The sequence below is a fragment of the Barbus barbus genome (assembly GCF_936440315.1).
Source record: "Barbus barbus genome assembly, chromosome: 31".
NCBI lineage: Eukaryota > Metazoa > Chordata > Actinopteri > Cypriniformes > Cyprinidae > Barbus > Barbus barbus.
In genome coordinates this window covers 21,605,891-21,623,795 of record NC_136759.1, presented here as the reverse complement: position 1 = coordinate 21,623,795, position 17,905 = coordinate 21,605,891, and the positions used below count along the sequence as shown (strand labels likewise).

Genomic DNA, 17,905 nt, shown 5'->3' with positions numbered 1-17,905 from the left:
AGCTGAATATTTGATAGTAATATCCATCGATACAAACAACTCAACTTTTTTTTCTCAAATATAGCAATTTTGAATATAAAATATGGTATTATTTAAGTGATTAATGTAATTCCTAACTGAAAATGAGAGGGACAAGAAGCGTTTTGTGTTTTTAACATTTAAGCCCATACGTCGTGTTTGTACTTGTACGCTAGCGTATGCGCACAGTCGAATGCGTAGTCCACCTTCTTCTTGTCGTAAAAATGGGCCATTTGTAAATTCTATGCGTCTGGCTTCCGGTCTCATCCGCGTCCAGATATTTTTAGCTGTACAAAACAGTTCATTTTGCTGCTTGATATTGAAAATTGGTGTGTCTTATCATATTATTTGAGTGTATTATCTTAATTATGATCACACTGGTTTGTAGTGCAAACAGTTTTACCGTTTACTGCACGTTGTTATTCTCCTCGTTATTTACCTATAGCGGCTAATGACCCGGAAGTTTCACCCATAGGCTTACTTACGTGTTGAAGAAAAAGGTCGATAGCCTACTCCATTTGATGTTGTGGGCGAACGTGGACGGTCAACACATACACTCTTTTGAAAGCTTCATGCATGTCCAGTGTCTGCTCTATTTTCCCCCATAATTTATGAACGATAACATATAGTTTTGAACTCTTTTAAAGCTGGTCTATCCCATACCCTCTCGCTCACAAGCGCTTGTCAATGCAGCCGTCTGTTGTTGTTGCAGTCTCTGCTATTTTATTCTTGTTGTTCCGTCTCTTTAGTTTCTTTAGTTGTTCTACTGTGAAACAACGGCCCGGGCCAGTGTTGCCATCTTGTGAAACAACTGATTACTGCAAAACAAATTCAATGCACATATGCAAACTGTGCATACAAAGTATATGTGGTTACAAAAATCGGGTGGTGCACATATTGTTCTAATGACAAAATTTGCTTCACACGTACTGTACGCTGTCCCTCGCGTACGCGTAAAAAGTGAAGTATACTTTAGGCATGCAAATAAAGGCATATGTGGATATAATATTATATGCAAATGGTTAAAAATGGTTATTTCCCAAATAGAATTCGACCTAGAATTTCTTTCACTGTCATATTTTTTTATGATATATATATATATATATATATATATATATATATATATATATATAAATGGGTCTATTCCAATTCCCAACTAGAATTCAACCTAGAATTTCCTTCCCTGTTCCATATTTCTTTATGATTTACATTTCCCCCAGTCTTCAAGACAGTTATGGCCTTACTGTAGAATTTTTTATTTTTTATTTTTAATGGTCACTAAGTAATTGCTTATTCAAAAGAGGTATGTAATCAGATAGTATGTGATTTAAGATCCAGCCATATAGTAGCTTTTTAGTTTTGTAAATAAATCACAATGATAATAAACTTTTGTTTATATCAGAGGCATTTCCTCTGAGGAAGCAAGGGAGGCATTGCCTCCTCAAAATGTTGAATGAGAAAAAAATTGTAGTACAAAAATAAAACAATGCCAATCTTAAAAAAATATATATAACATTGAAACATGTATAAATCACTTGTTTTTCTAAAGAAACATTGTCCAACATTGACACCAACGGTTACAGCGGGAGTCCGCTTCTTTCTCGCCTCTCCTGAGCCCATTGGTTTTAACAGACCCCATAAAGCATGCGGTGGGTTTGGTTGGGGGTAATTGAGAATGAATGGGGGAAAGTCACGTGAGAGGACATGGTTGGTTATGTTCGGCTGTGATTGGTTCATGTGATAAATCCCGCCTCTTGTGTTCTTGCGCATTAACGAATCAGTCTGGATATAATGGCGTTAATGGGAAGACTAATTTTAAAAAGTAAGTAAATAACTCACACACTTAAGCCGGACTCACACTGTGTGATTTTTAATAGTCCTTTACAGCTCTGTTACAAAAGATTCAAATGCTCACTGATGCTCCAGAAGGAAAAACCATGCATTAGGAGCCGGGGGTGAAAACTTTTGAACAGAATGGAGATGTGTACATTTTTCTTATTTTGCCTAAATATCTTATTTTTAATTTAGTACTGCCCTTCAGAGGCTACAGAAGATACTTACATTCTTATGAGAAGACAAAATAACTTAAATTTACTCTGATATTCAAATTCAAAGTCAACATACATGAATTCCGTGAGCGGCGGCTGGGAGCGCCAAAGTTTATGGTGGTTAGAAGAAATCTCTAGCATTAATTCTGATCATGGTTTATCTTGATAAACGAAGACAGTTTGATGTTCGTCGTAAGAAAAGTCACATTGCAGGACTGTGTGCCAAATCTTCTGACACTGCCAGAATTTCGTCAGAGGTAAGATTTGATCACCTAGGACTATAGGAATCTTTTAGGATTTTCTAAATTTGTCTCAGACGACCAAATCATGGCCAAAATCGCAGTATGAGCTGGGCTTTATATATAACCACTTTGTTATGTCAAAATAATACTTAAAATGTCTTGAAAACTTGATCTGTGGGACTTTTCAGTGAGTAATTGGCTTGGTGAAACCTGTATTTAGAGCTTTGATGTCTGATGATCTGAAAAATTCTAAAATAGTTCCAATTTGACTATTTAAAAGAATAATTCACAAATCAAATATTGAATTGTTACTGCCACAGCCGTTCGGTGATTGTGTCCTGGTGTTGATGTTGGCTGGAATGAACTGGGCTGTTGCGGTCATGTTGCGTGTCTCCAGCCGCACTGCAGGAATGTGAGGCCGGGCCGGACGGAGACGGCGGGTGCGAGCGGAGCGGCGTGAGGCGGGGAGGGGTGGCTGTGTGTGCCGGTGGGGGGGTGCCGGCAGGCTTTTGTCTGCTTCCCACGTTTCAAAACCAGGACTGAAAAATGAATAGACAGAGGAAAATCAATTGCATGACCTTCACACAGGGCGAGAGTGAAAGAGGGAGGAAGAGAGAGGGAAAGAGACGGGGAGGGCGAGCCGAGGAGTAATGGAGGGACTATGAGGGACAAGAGGAAAAGTAAAATGGCTGAGACACAAAAAAAGTGATATTTTATCTCTCTTTATGCGCTGTGTGTATGCATGTGCTGTGTGTGTGTGTGTGTGTGTGAAAGTGTGTAGTTGTGCAGGCTCTGCCGGGGAATGACAGTCTTTATGGATAATGGGGTGATTAAACCTTTTATGTCTGACCGTCAGACCTATGGCCCTTAAAAGGATACATATTAGCCCGCAGTGCATGCGGATCAGCAGATCAAGTACAAAACAAGCGGCTTCAGTTCCAAACAATTTTTGTTCAGTTTGTTAGTGGCATTTGGTAAGTCAAACATCACTATTACTGTTGCTCATATTTGGGGTCAGTGATTTAATGACCTCTTAACCTTCAGTATTAAAATATGGTGCGTAGCTCGTCCACAAGAGTTTGTTCTGCAGACATCAATTATAATTCATATCATGCAGCTTGCGGTTACTTTTATTAGTGATAACAATAAATACATACATTTTATAATACCATATTTTTAAATATGTTTAATCAACTTATTCTTAAGACAAGAATAAAGAAAGTTAAAAATAAAAATACAAATTAACTAAATTCTTTAAAAACATGTCTTATTATATCACAATTTATTTGAAAGTTGTCACAACATTTTTGCTCCAAATTTCTCTAGAAACTTTTTCCAACCCTGTATTGTTTTTATTTTACAGTAAAATATAATTATTATAATATCTTATTATATTATAATACATTTTTATTATTTATTACCATTATCTAATCTATTATTAATATTTGATTATTTATAATATTTATCATTAATTATTAATATTATATTATCTTATTATATTAATATGATTAAAATGTAACTATTATAATATCTTTTTAAACAATCATAGTGAGGCTTATTCTTAACACAACAAAAACAAAATCAGTAAACCCAGATCAATATTTATTTTTTAAAAATATTAATTTGCCTACATTTGAATAAATTAAATAGATTCTTTAAATATACCATACTCATATTTAAAAAAACAACAACAACTACATATTCAAATAAATATTTAAAATAAATTTAGGGAGGTTTATTACTAAAACAACAACAAAAAATCTATAAGAAAAATAAATGTACCTGTAATTCTTTTAATATATGCGTCTTATTATATTTAACAATTTTGCCTTTCACGTAAATGTTAATAATGTTTGGATGTTTTGTGCAAAAAAAGAGGCAAAGATATGATTGATAAAAATGTATAAAATTACATTAGCGTTGTTTAGTTTTATTGGTGCAGATTGTAAATATGCAGCTATTGTTATAATTATAAAGACGAAATACTGTCAGCGTGGATTAGTGCTGTTATGTTCGTACAGTTTTGGAATTTTTAATAAGTTAAGATTACTCTCATTTTCTTTTGTCCAGGTCCCACACTGTTGTGTTTTTGACTTTCACACTGTCTTTCTCTTTTTCCTTTCACTTGTTTCTCTTACTCTCCCTCCTGCCAGCTCTCTGTGTCTGTCTGCCTCTCCTATTTTCAAGCATTTAAAGCACTGAGGGCTTTTAAGGGACGTTAATTGCACTCAAATTATGTTTGACCGTGCTAGGAGAGAGGTAACAGCTGAGAGAGAGAGAGAGAGAGAGAGAGAGGGATGGCAGAGTGAAAGGATAATTGCAGCGGAGAGGGACATTGCGACTGGAGACGTTTTGGTCTGTCTGAGAGTCATTCCTCCTGTCTCCATGCGTGAGGTTAGAGGTGGGGGGAGCGCGGGCCACTTGACATCCACCGCCCTGTAAACAAGTTGCTAGGCGATCGGCCTACGATTCCCATCAGCCAACTGGATTGAGCAAACTAACACGAAATGAAAGGCCAACCTTGCAGTTCCCATAGTAACCTTCGAACTTGGTTAAAAGGTTGTCTGGTTGAAGGAGGGGGAGAAGGAAAAGAGAACGAACAAAGAAATGAAAGAGAGTCAAAGTGAGCTGGGTATGGAGGAGAAGAAAATCAAATGACTTTAGTTATTTCATTCTTTATTGTGATTCAATGCCCCAGAGACCCTCAAAGTTGACCCAAAAGTCAAGGTGGAACTATCACAGCTAATTCCTCAAAGAAAATTCCCTAAGGGAAATAAAAAATGAACTAAATCAGATAAATGGTGCACTGAATGGTGCGTATTCATATATATATATATATATATATATATATATATATATATATATATATATATATATATATATATATATAATTTACTGTTTTCCAGTGAAAAATAAATAAATAACAATAATAATAGTAATAATTATAATAATTATTATTATATAGTAAACTCTATAATATTTAATGTATCTAAAATATATTTAAAAATTGTATTTATATTGTGTTTTTGCTTAAAGCTGATAAAACTATTTTCAGTAAGAAAATATAAACTTAATTCAATAATTTGCAAACAAGTATTAATTGTTTAAGTACTATAAGATTTTTATAATTTATATTTATATTTTATTTTAATTTACTAAAATTTTAAATATAAATATATTTATAGATAGATAGATAGATAGATAGATAGATAGATAGATAGATAGATAGATAGATAGATAGATAGATAGATAGATAGATAGATAGATAGTAAAATATTAGTAGATTTACATGAAGAAGACAGATCATTAAGTATCCAATATTATCCGATTTGCTATATCAGATAGATCCTGTTTACTCCCAGGTGGAATAAACAACACCATCATTCTCACCGTCTGCCCTATTGGGCCCGGTTCGACTTCGCATTAGCCTATGCTGTAGCAGCTGACTTTGGGAAATGAGGGCCGACCATTGTCCATCCATCAGGCAGTATGGCTCCTGTCAGGCCTGCCCTATAGCGGGACTGCATCGCTCACAGATTCTGTGGGAATACCCTATGTGTTTGGATGAGGGGGGTTGCTGAACTATTCAATCGTCAACATGCATGTGACCCCCAAAGACGAACAAGCAGTGCTCTGTGTACCCACACAGTGGTGATCCCGCTCTCTGCGCCAAACCCCCTTTTCAGGCCTCTGAATGGGACAAACTCATTGATATTCCTGTGAGGGGACCCCATTCTTAAAGTGAGTTTTGGGGTGTGTAGTTTGGGTGCAGGGACACATTTATGTGTGGACTTGTGTGTTATTTTCAGTGTTCTGATGTCAAACAAATAGATCACCAAAAATATAAAAACATAACTCTTTCATCATTTATTCACATTCATGTCATTTCAAAACCTTGTTCACTTTTTCTTCAGTAGAACTAAAAAGGTGATATTTTGTGAATTGCACTGGCTGCTCTTTTCCTTAGAATGAAAATGAATGGGAACACTTAAACTCCAAAACTGACAAAAGAGCACAATTAAAGTGTCATAAAAGTGGTCTATATGACTCTTGCACTATATTATTGTTTTTTTTTGTAGAGCCATATGATCGCTTAGTATGAATGAAATTGAAGTCATTCTCCGCTAAAAAAAAAATTCCAACACTATATCATAGCTATTAATTTTGTTAATTGTAATGAACATGCACTTGTAGTGCATTTCAAATCTTTTAAGTATTTAAAAACTGTACTTGCAGTTAATATAATATTAATAAAATAAAAGGCCACTTAAGTGTACTGATTATGTTTCTTAACACACTTAAATACCCTTTTAAAAAGTGCACTTTGAAATAATGTCAAATTAGAATAAAATAAAATAAAAGGCCACTTAAGTGTACTGATTATGTTTCTTAACACACTTAAATACCCTTTTAAAAAGTGCACTTTGAAATAATGTCAAATTAGAATAAAATAAAATAAAAGGCAACTTAAGTGTACTGATTATGTTTCTTAACACACTTAAATACCCTTTTAAAAAGTGCACTTTGAAATAATGTCAAATTAGAATAAAATAAAAGGCAACTTAAGTGTACTGATTATGTTTCTTAACACACTTAAATACCCTTTTAAAAAGTGCACTTTGAAACAATGTCAAATATTTTTTTTTTCTTTAAAGTACATACTAAAACACATGTAAAGTCCTTGGCTATAATTATGTAACTTTAGTGTTACATTTTAAATGAATACTTTTTAAATACATTTACAACTTTAATAATTAATATTTACAAATTTATTGCAACTTCATGACACACAAGTATATTTTAGTTTATCATAAAAGCAGTTAACTTCAACCATATTTCTGATTCAATAGAATTATGATAATTACATATTAAGATGTACTTAAATCCTACTAAAGCAGGCTAAAAAAGAGCTGTGCAGTAGCTAATTGCATTTGATATAAATTTAAGCTATAATGCTTCCTCATTTAATTGTAATTAACATGCAGTTAAGTGTCCTAAAACATAACATTCAGGTTACACTTGAGAATATATATATATATATATATATATATATATATATATATATATATATATATATATATTAAAGTATATTATTTCCCTAATAAATACTGCTAAAGTGTACCATAATGGTTGACATGAAGGTTAATTTTCATTTTTAGGTGAACTATAGCTTTCATTTCTGTGTCTCATGTCTCGCTAAACACTTCTTCCTGAAGCTATGTATTTTGTCAGGTGAACACTTGTATTGTGGCAGGAGTACCACAGGAAAAACGTTTGGAGAAGTGAGCTAACGGTCTAGTAGCATCCCCATTTAGTAGCATTCGAGACAAACGCTGCCATCCTCTCTCAAAACACTTATTGATTGCCACACGCATGCCAGCCACACACACACACATACACACACACACACAGATGTCCTGCTGTGAGTGAATTTCAGCTGGGCTTCCACAGCGGAGATCAGAGCCAGGCATGTTTGAAATGCACCACCAATGTCATTTGTGTGATTTGTAAATTTGTTTGTTTGGTGATGACAGGCGGCCCAGGATGCTATTGTGTGCTGAGGGTGAATTAGCATGTCTCTGTTGGTGTTATCAGCCCTATAAACCGCAGCAGTTCTGACGTTCGTTGTCTCTCTAAAATAGGAGTAAAGACCTGGAAAGGTGTATTAACAGCTGCTTAAAAGCTATTATCAGCCGTTTCCTGCTGTAGTAACCAAATAGTGCGCCTGGCAATATGTGTTTGAGAATATTTAGGGCCCGAGCATTGATGGTGTGAGGACCCTATTGGAATTTCTCCATTTATTCCTCTTCTTCTTCTCCAAAGTGAATTGCATTTTTGAGTGCCTAAACATGCTCCAAAACTCATGAAACTTTGCACACGGGTCAGAAATGGCGAAAATTTACATCTGATATGGGTTTCAGAAGTGGGTGTGGCAAAATGGCTCGATAGCACCACCTATAACATTTCAAAAGAGGGCGCCTTGAGCTACTTTTTACGTACATGCACGAAAATCGGTACACACGTGTAACACACCATCTCTTGGAACAAAATCCAAAACCCAACAGGAAGTACGTTATTTTGAATTTCTTGTACGATTTTTGAGCAGTTTTTGCAATTTCCAGGCCTCGTACTTTGATGAACTCCTCCTACAGTTTTAATCAGATCGTCTTCAAATTTTCTGCATGTAATCATAAGGCCTTTGCGATGCTAAATTGCGAAGATCTTGAGTTTTTGTCAAGGGGCGTGTCCCTGACGGAAGTTGCTGTAACTCAGGCAAGCAATGTCCGATCTGCCCCAAACTTCACACGTTTGATAGGAGTTCAGGCCTGAACACATACTCATGCCCATATTCAGTTATAGTCATAGGGTCACCTGCTGGCAACAGGAAGTGACATGTTTAACACTGTTATGGACTCCTAGGAGCATATTAAACAGTGTCAACAAGTGTTAAATAGGCTGGCAACATGCTAGTAACATACTAAAACAAGCTAGCAACACTTGGCTAAGTGCTAAAGCGTGCTATTAATGCAGTGAAACAGGAAGTTGCTGTAACTCAGGCAAGCAATGTCCGATCTGCCCCAAACTTCACACGTTTGATAGGAGTTCAGTCCTGAACACAAGTGACATGTTTAACACTGTTATGGACTCCTAGGAGCATATTAAACAGTGTCAACACGTGTTAAATAGGCTGGCAACATGCTAGTAACATACTAAAACAAGCTAGCAACACTTGGCTAAGTGCTAAAGCGTGCTATTAATGCAGTGAAACAGGAAGTTGCTGTAACTCAGGCATGCAGTGTTCAATCAGCCTCAAATTTAACAAGTTTGATAAGAGTCCTGTCCTGAACACATCTACATACCCGTATTCGGTTATAGTCATAGCGCCACCTGCTGGCAACAGGAAGTGGCATGTTTAACACTGTGATGTACTATTAGCAAAACAGTAAAATATGACATTGTGCGCTAAGCATGTTAGAAACATGCTCAAACATGCTAGCAACACTTACTAAGTGCTAAAGAATGCCATTAATACTATGAAACAGGAAGTTGTTGTAACTCATGCATACAATGCCCAATCTGCCCCAAACTTCACACGTTTTATAAGAGTCCTGGCGTGAGCACATCTTATAATTATAGCGCCACCTGCTGGCAACAGGAAATTACTTGTTTCACACTAACTTAAACATGCAATGTCTGATGTGCCCTGAACTTCACATGTTTGGTAGGAGTCCTGGCTTGAAGACAGCTACATGCCAATGTTCAGTTATAATCATAGCGCCTCCTGTTGGCAGCAGGGAATTTGGCACATATTGATGTATTCTATATTTACCACTTTAAAAGCATATTGCCCGCTGTTCCCTGTTTTCCTATGGCCACGTGATGGCGGTGAGCCCGGGTGCCCTTTCATCGCTGCTTGCAGCTTTAATGTAATTTTAGAATTAATGTTAAAGAGGTTGGAATTGTTCTTTATGCTTGTATGTTTATATCATCACAGTAATACTAATAAGTTACATTTAGTGATTAATTGATCTGTTTAGGTTATTGTGGGTTTTGTTGAATTAGATATAAAATATAATTTTATAGCTCATTTTATATTTATGCTTCTGTCTAAATAACTGCTTGGACATTATGTGATTGCTTTTTTAACTTGTTTTTTTGCAGTACGAAGAACAAGTCATTCCTTGGTCACTGACATATTTGAACAGCACCTGGGAGCTCATCTACTACAGGTAAAAATATGCTTACTATTACTAAAGATTACTATTTCAAATTTCTATTCATCAAAAAAAAATATTAAACAGCACAACAGTTGATAATAATCAGAAACATTTCTTTAGCGGCAAATCAGCGTATTACAATGATTTATGAAGGATCGTGTGACACTAAAGACTGCAGTAAAGATGCAGAAAATTCAGCGTTGCATCAGAAATAAATGATAAAATTTATATTAAAGAAGAAAACAGTATTTTAAATTGTAACAATATTCTCAGTATTACTAATATATAAATTCATATATATTATTAATACAGTGAAATGGGAAAAACAAACTCTCTGATGTTTGCGCTGCATTTTTACAATGTTTGTAATGTGAGATGCAACAAAAGACATGAGATGCAAGCGCAATATTCAAAGATGTCTGTCTAATCTGTGACTGGCCCTTTATATGCAATAGCATATATTTTTCATACTGTGTTCAAACTTTTTGGGTCCACTTTTGTAAATAATCTGCTTCATTGTTTAAGATGATCTATATGCCATAAGTACTAGAATTTGGACATCTGACTTGAAAAGAGCAATTTGTACAAGACAAAAAAAAATTAAAAATACAAATGTCATTAGAAGGTTACCTTGAGAAAAATGTAAAGTGTTAAGAGATGGACGGCGCTGATAGAAATCAAATTAACACTTCTGAAAATCCTTATGATTCTTTGTCTCGTCCTCTGTCAGTAATAACTAGATAATTGTGCTTTATTTCCAGCATTCCCGTCATTCCGGTCCACTCTCATTTGCATAGTGAACTCGTCACTTGCATAAATTACCACCGTCAGTCTCAACTAAAGTGCCCACTCTGCTTCACTCATGCCTGTGTGTTATTACAATTAATATTATTCCTAAATGAGTCCTTTAATGGGGTGACTGTATGCTTTTCATCTGCCAGCCGCTGCGCCAGAGTTTATTTTGAAGCTGTTGTGGTTTCTCTCTAAATCAATCTGATTTTTCGCTCATGTTGTTTTTGCTTTGATGTCGATGCTCACGTCTACGAATCAAGAAGTGTTCAGAGGTGTTGTGTTGCTGCTCAGGATTGATTAAATTAAGTCTGAAATGTCCTTACTTTATATCTCATCTTTCTGTAATGCTGTACTGGATAAAACAGCATTCACAAGCACGTTTACTTCCATAACGTGACTAAATGAAAGAGGATAATAGATATGACTCTATATGAAATAATAAAATAAAATAGAATAATAAAAATAAAAAATAAAAGGTTTTGGTGAAAAATAAAAATAAAGTATTTTAATGAATTTTTACTTATTATTTTGATGAAAGATCATTAAAAAAATTAAATAATGACAATTTTGGTTTCATATTAATATTAGACATCAGATATATTTTGACTGATTGTGTTGTGTTGTGCAAAACTATGGCTTTCAGTTAGAACAGAAGACTAATTATAAATTATTTTTCTCTTTGCAGTCTTTGGATGGATTCGTGTTCGTGGTCAGTCAGGAAGGCCGATTTCTGTATATCTCAGAGACTGTGTCCATCTACCTTGGCCTTTCACAGGTGAGATCAAAACACTTAGAAACTGTAGCATACTTTATGCTGGGGCTGGTAATTTAATCTGTTAATTTTGTGCAACTAGCTATTTTGGTAACACCTTACAATAAGGTTTTAATTGGTTAACATTAGATAACCACATTGGGTAACATGAACTAAAAATAAAAATACTACTTAAGAATTTAGTAATCTCAGTCAATGTTAATTTCAACATTAAAATCAACAGTAATGTATTATTAAAATCAAAATATATATTGTTTAAAATGATTTAATGTACCGTAGGTAATGAATTCAACATGAGCAAAAATGAATAAATACTGTAACAAATGCATTGCTCAATGTTAGTTAATGCATTAACTCACATGAATTAATGGGACCTTATTGTAAAGTATTATTATTATTTTAAATTAACCTTGTCTTGAAAAAACATGTGGCACTCATGGCGTGAGACACTGAAAAAATGTGTGACAAAACCCAAAGACATCAGTCTGCCATGCACACAGACTAATAATTATAACACCATAAATAAGTAAATTATTAGTAATAATAATAATTAAAATATGATTATTATTATTTTTAAAACTAAATGTGTAATTCATGTATTAGTCATAGCAAAAAATTTATTATTATAACTAAATGTATAATTAAAAATGCAATATCTATAATATATGTAATATATATTTTAATTAACATTTTCAATATAAGACTTTTTTTGTGTGTGTAATAACATTAAATGCAAGGAATGATTTTTGTGTGGATGATCGATTTGTCTATCTTGGACAAATATTTAAATGTGCAATTAATGCGATTGATTAATTAGTTGACATATTTTGCAATTTAAATCTGAAATCGATTGACAGCCCTAGTTTATGTTATAAAAGACCTGCATATACTTTCATCTGTATTCATCTATGATTGTGTTTTTTGTGTACTGTGAGTCTCCCTGTGTCCCTGTGCTCATTTCTCCAGCTCTCTTCCTCTCTTGAGCCTCTCGCCTCTCCAGGTGCTTTCTCTCTGTTGATTGCCTGTAGCCTCTTGTACAGGGAATGTTAAGTCCTGCCAGTGCACCCAGATGCATAAATAATAACAGTAATTACTCGCACAGCAATCAAAGCGTCGCTCCAGCGAGCCGGGGTCTGTCTCGGGAACAAATCGATAGACATCTTAAAAGCCACATTGATTGTGTGGCAAAAAAGAACACACACACACACTGGGTGTGAGGGGGGGATGGGAGGACAGATAGTGAGTTTAGGAGAGAAAATAGATGTGAATGACTTCAGCCGGTTGAGGAAAACAAGTGGTATTGTGAGTGGTCAACACTTTATATGTATATTTGGATATCCAGTGTGCCCATATTTTCAAGTTTTGGATATAAATCGTATTTACCTGCAGTACAAAGTAGTTCATGAGCTTCACATGGATTGAAGAGCTGCTTTGTCATTGATAAGCGATGTTTCCTACAATTGACCCTTCGCAAAGACCTGCTCCCCATTCATTACTTTTGCTATGTCCGACAAGCCATGCCGCTCTCAACCAAACATAATTTTCTAATGCTGTGAAAAATACATTGCGGGACAAAGAGGACACTGACAACACAACGACAGACAAGAAAGAGCAGGTTACTTTTGGTATGAAACAAGCTTTAAATTTTTGCCATTTTGTAAAAAATTCAAACAATAAATACCGTTTTGTGGCTCTTTAATGTGTCTTGACAGATCGCTGTAGTGCCTCAATTCAACTGGCTTGTGAACCGATCATCTCTTCCTCTTTACTAGCTGTAGCATGAAATAAACATGAATGACAATCAGAAGGTATCTTGTTTCAAATACGGAAAGAGACACAATTTTCCAAGTTCAAGTCCAGCAATGTTAATCTACTCTCCTGTCTGGTTTGTTTGTTGGACAAAAATGTCAGATTCTGCGTTATGATTGGTCAGATTGCCTGTCAATCAAACTCCCGGCGAAGGGTCAATTGTAAATAAATATCCACATGATCTAGCGCTCTTTTTATTATCTGTCGTACAAACGAAAACAAATGAAATGAATCAGTGCGTGACCCAACTGTCCTAATGAATCAAACTGAACAGTTCCAGACCTTTTTGCAAACCCGTATGACTGTTTCAAAATAGTGATTCATTCATGAATCTGGCATCCATTCTGATGTTCTGTGGAGCTGATAGAAAACACACATGACTTGATATATTGTCAGAGAAAATGATTCTCAGGTTGGTATGTTATACTCTTCAGTAACATTCATATTTATCAGTAATATTTTACTGGGGCACAGCATTCTTTGTTCCCCAGTAAAAAGGGTCTACCATTGGCGGTAAAATTAGTGAAATTTTGCTGCAATTTCACAGGGACAAAATGATCCGTTGTGTAGCAATGTACGAAGCACAGAAGTCATTTTCAAGAAGCTTTCTGTTGAATGAAGCAAAATCTGCATGGAGAAACCTGTCAGCCTTTTATGAAATTCCAGATTGCATGGATTCCTATTAAAAATGACTGGATTTCACCTCTAAAAATTTGTTGAACAGTGGTAAATGTGACAGCACCTTTAGACAGCATCCTAACTGAACAGGAACTCATATATGACTGATTTGGAACAGGATACATAATCAGAAACTACACACAAAACAGTGCTACTCACATAAAACATATCAGACATGCATCTCACAACTGATTCTAATACAGCTTGACGTTTGCATGTTGTTATCGATGTAATTCACTTAAAAAATACATATCAGACAAAAATATTGTGTATATATTAAATATTTATGTATATATATATATATATATATATACAACTTTTATTGAATATGTTACACTGAACTATTTTGATTGATTGTTTTCTGTATTCAATGATGTATGTTTATTTATAGTCAAAATTTCCACAATCTTGAATTCTTTCACTGAGCTTTGCACAGTGCATTCTGGGATTATTTGACCATTTCAGTAGGAATCCATGCAATCTAGAATTTTGATTCCAAAAATTAAATATTTGTAATTAGATTAAATTACATTTTAAATTACTCATAATCAGACTATGGTTAGCTTGTTATGGATTACATAATTACATATTATTTAAACAGTAATTTATTCATTCTTTATTCATATTTCTCCCTAATTCCTCTTTTTCATCTGTTAAATTTTCCTTTCTAAAATAGCCTACTGCTTATATACACTCAGAAAGAGATCAGTCACTAGTCATGTGGCTACACAGCATTTGACCACTGGATTTACAAAAATCATTTCAGGTTTAAAGGAGTCATATGATGTTGCTAAAAAGAACATTATTTTGTGTATTTGGTGTAACGCAATGTGTTTATGTGGTTCGAGGTTCAAAAAACACATTATTTTCCACATACTGTATATTATTGTTGCTCTTCTCTGCCACGCCTTTCTGAAACGCGTTGATTTTTACAAAGCTCATCATTCTGAAAAGTGCGGTGTGCTCTGATTGGCCAGCTATTCAGTGTGTTGTGATTGGCTGGATACCTCAAGCACGTCATGGAAATATTACACCCCTTACCATATTTGGAAACACCACAGCGGTGGCAGTAACAATACTTCAGCGAGAATAAAAGTGATGCCTTCTTTCTTTGTGTATACATTTGGGCGGAGTTATGCAAATCTTCCCACAGTGTGACGTAGATTTGTGAGGGCGTGTTTGAATGAGGCATTTTAGGAATTTGTGGACGAGTCTAAACTTCTAGAAAGATTTGAGACTTTAATTTTTGCGAATTTACAGATCTTATATGCACAGACAGCTTGTAACACTCCAAAGACAAAGGAAAACATGAAATCGCGTCCTATGACCACTTTAAGAAGTGTTTCAGCATTGCATCGACTACAGATGAACATTCATTTTTATTATTCATTTATATTTCGCAAAGTCACATGACTTTTTTAATGCGCTTGGAGGAATTTATTCGCAAAATGCGTTTCCATCTCCCATTATTCGCATTAATCAAAAACCACCTCAAGCGAGCGTAAAAACGTTTTTGCGAATTAAGGGATTTTTATTCTAAACTTGGCGTTTCCATCACTCGTTTCTAATGCGATGCACAATTGAAATGCTCAAATTCACCAAATTTTTTCACGGTTCATTGGTTATGGTCACACGACATGCATGTAAAAAAAAATCCTTTTTTCAGTAAGTTTGTTATTTTGATTCCTTTTAAAATGATGTTTTAATTTACAATTTTTATGATTTAATTATTAGCTTTTCATTGAACTCATAAACTCCCTGCAGTTCCTTCACAAACCCAGTTTAGAAAACATTGACGTAATATAATGTTTAATGCACTTCATGTTGTTGATAACAACAAATCAAATATATTTTCTTCAGTCATTTTTATATCAATATGGTACAAGATTATACTATTTAAATTAAATGAGATAGGTCAGAAGTAATCAAAAATGTATCTGATTATATTAACTAAAATGTGTAATGTAATATTACGTTACTAACTACAATTTTTGTCATGTACTGTAATTTGGAATCAGTTATAGATTACAATTTGTAAATAATCTGTGATTAATACATCGCTACACTACTGATAATAGACAATTGACCTTAAAAGTTGACAGAAATCTTAAGAAGGACCTTCATGTTTGAACAGTCTTCCTGCCTGGATCGGTTGAGGTAGGTCGCACGCTAGGTTTTGGAGCATAGCTTGTGTATTACCCTATATCTACATTTTAGGAAAGTCATCAAAATTATCCTAAATTTCAGATGTGTCAAAATTGCCACCATTTGTCTAGATTCCTCTAGTTGTTTTCTTTGCCAACGTCATACAAATGCTTGGAGTTCTGTTATAACTAGAATATCGCTCTCCTCTCAGTCAATCAGATTCGAGGACCAAAGAACTGCTGCATACATGATTTATAATATATCATTCTAAAATATAAAATAAATGTGACTTATTTTATTTTTGTATACAAAAATAATTCCAAGCATTTAAAACGCCCAAGATCAAAAGGCTTTTAGAATCACAAAGATTTCAGTTTAGTCAAGTGTGTCCAACTGCTGCTTGGTAGCGTTCTTCACTCTGTTCTTCTTCACGGTCCTTCACTCCGGCCTCTGTTTGGGTCTCAGAGGTCACACAGGAGGAAATCCATTGACTGTAAGCATAAGACCCCACTTGTTACTTTGTGTCAGAGGTCATGACACGCCATCGTAGATAGAGCCATCCGTTCTGGTTAATCCCTGTGACCTCTCCAAAGACAGTAGGGTTCCTTAGGCGGATTACGCAGGGTCAGGGACCTTGTTAGCAGGATGATACGCCAGCTTCCAGGCTGCTTGCCCTACAGAAGCCAAAGTTCAAGGCCTAGATGGAGGTATAGGAGCTTAGCCTTTCATCTCCTCTCCACGGCCAAAGCCACAGCATCTTGGAAATGTGGAGGGGCGTATGGGGTGGGAAATTGATCCTGGGCTGATTAGTATGCAGACCTTGCCTCCTCCCCATCTCTTCCTCTGCCTCCTCCTCGTCCTCTTCTCTTGCTCCTCTCCCATCAGTCAGAAGCAGACTGAGAGAGTGTTGTGGACAACTGCCCGGACGCCTCATACATATTAAATCCTAGCTATTATTTATATCATGTCTTTCTCTCGCTCTCTGCTGCTCTCTCTCTCTCTTCTTAACCATCTTCTTAACACTTACCAACAACCTTTTCTCACTTCTTCTATTTCTCATTCCTCTTTCAGCATCTCTCTGGTTCTTTGCAGATCTTTTCTACTGATCATTCTTTTGGGTTCTTATTATGCTGTCAGAAGGTAATAAAGAAATTCTGAAAAATAAGGATATAAAATGTATTAGAATATTTAAATATAATTTGCATATATATGATACAATTATATATTTATTTGTTAAGAAATAGAGGGAGAACATGCATATTGTGAAATATTATTTGTGTTAATATTATTAAATTTAAAAAATGTTTTCTGTTTTAATATATTTTAAAATGTAATTTATTCCTGTGATGGCAAAGCTGAATTTTCAGCATCGTCTTTACAATCTTTTGTAACATTATAAGCGTCAGTTTTACTAAACAGGGCAAATTAGCGCGAGAGCACAATTCCAAAACAGGGCAGATGGACGTGGAAATTTCTGCAGGTGATTTACTGACAACGTGCAAATTAAAGAACACAACATAGATGCAAAATCTCATTTCCATAGAGACCAATGCAGTGCAAATTAGTGCAAGGATATGTTCAGATTCGGAAAATGGGTTCTCTTCTGGCATTCCAAATTTGACGAGTGCAGACATTAGTAAATCATGTTCTATGATTCATTTTAATACTCTCCTATGTCTGAAA

At 35.0% G+C, this 17,905-nt stretch overlaps 1 protein-coding gene across 1 annotated transcript in view; it reads left to right on the top strand.

Annotated features, from left to right (window-relative positions):
* Positions 1-17,905, top strand: part of LOC306851374 (neuronal PAS domain-containing protein 1-like) — a gene marked incomplete at its 3' end in the record, with an annotated part of 47,872 nt that overhangs the window by 19,207 nt on the left and 10,760 nt on the right. Inside the window, exons 4-5 of the mRNA XM_079387555.1 lie at positions 9,971-10,038; positions 11,504-11,593. Coding sequence (XP_079243681.1) covers positions 9,971-10,038; positions 11,504-11,593 — 158 coding nt within the window. The remainder of the gene's footprint in view (positions 1-9,970; positions 10,039-11,503; positions 11,594-17,905) is intronic.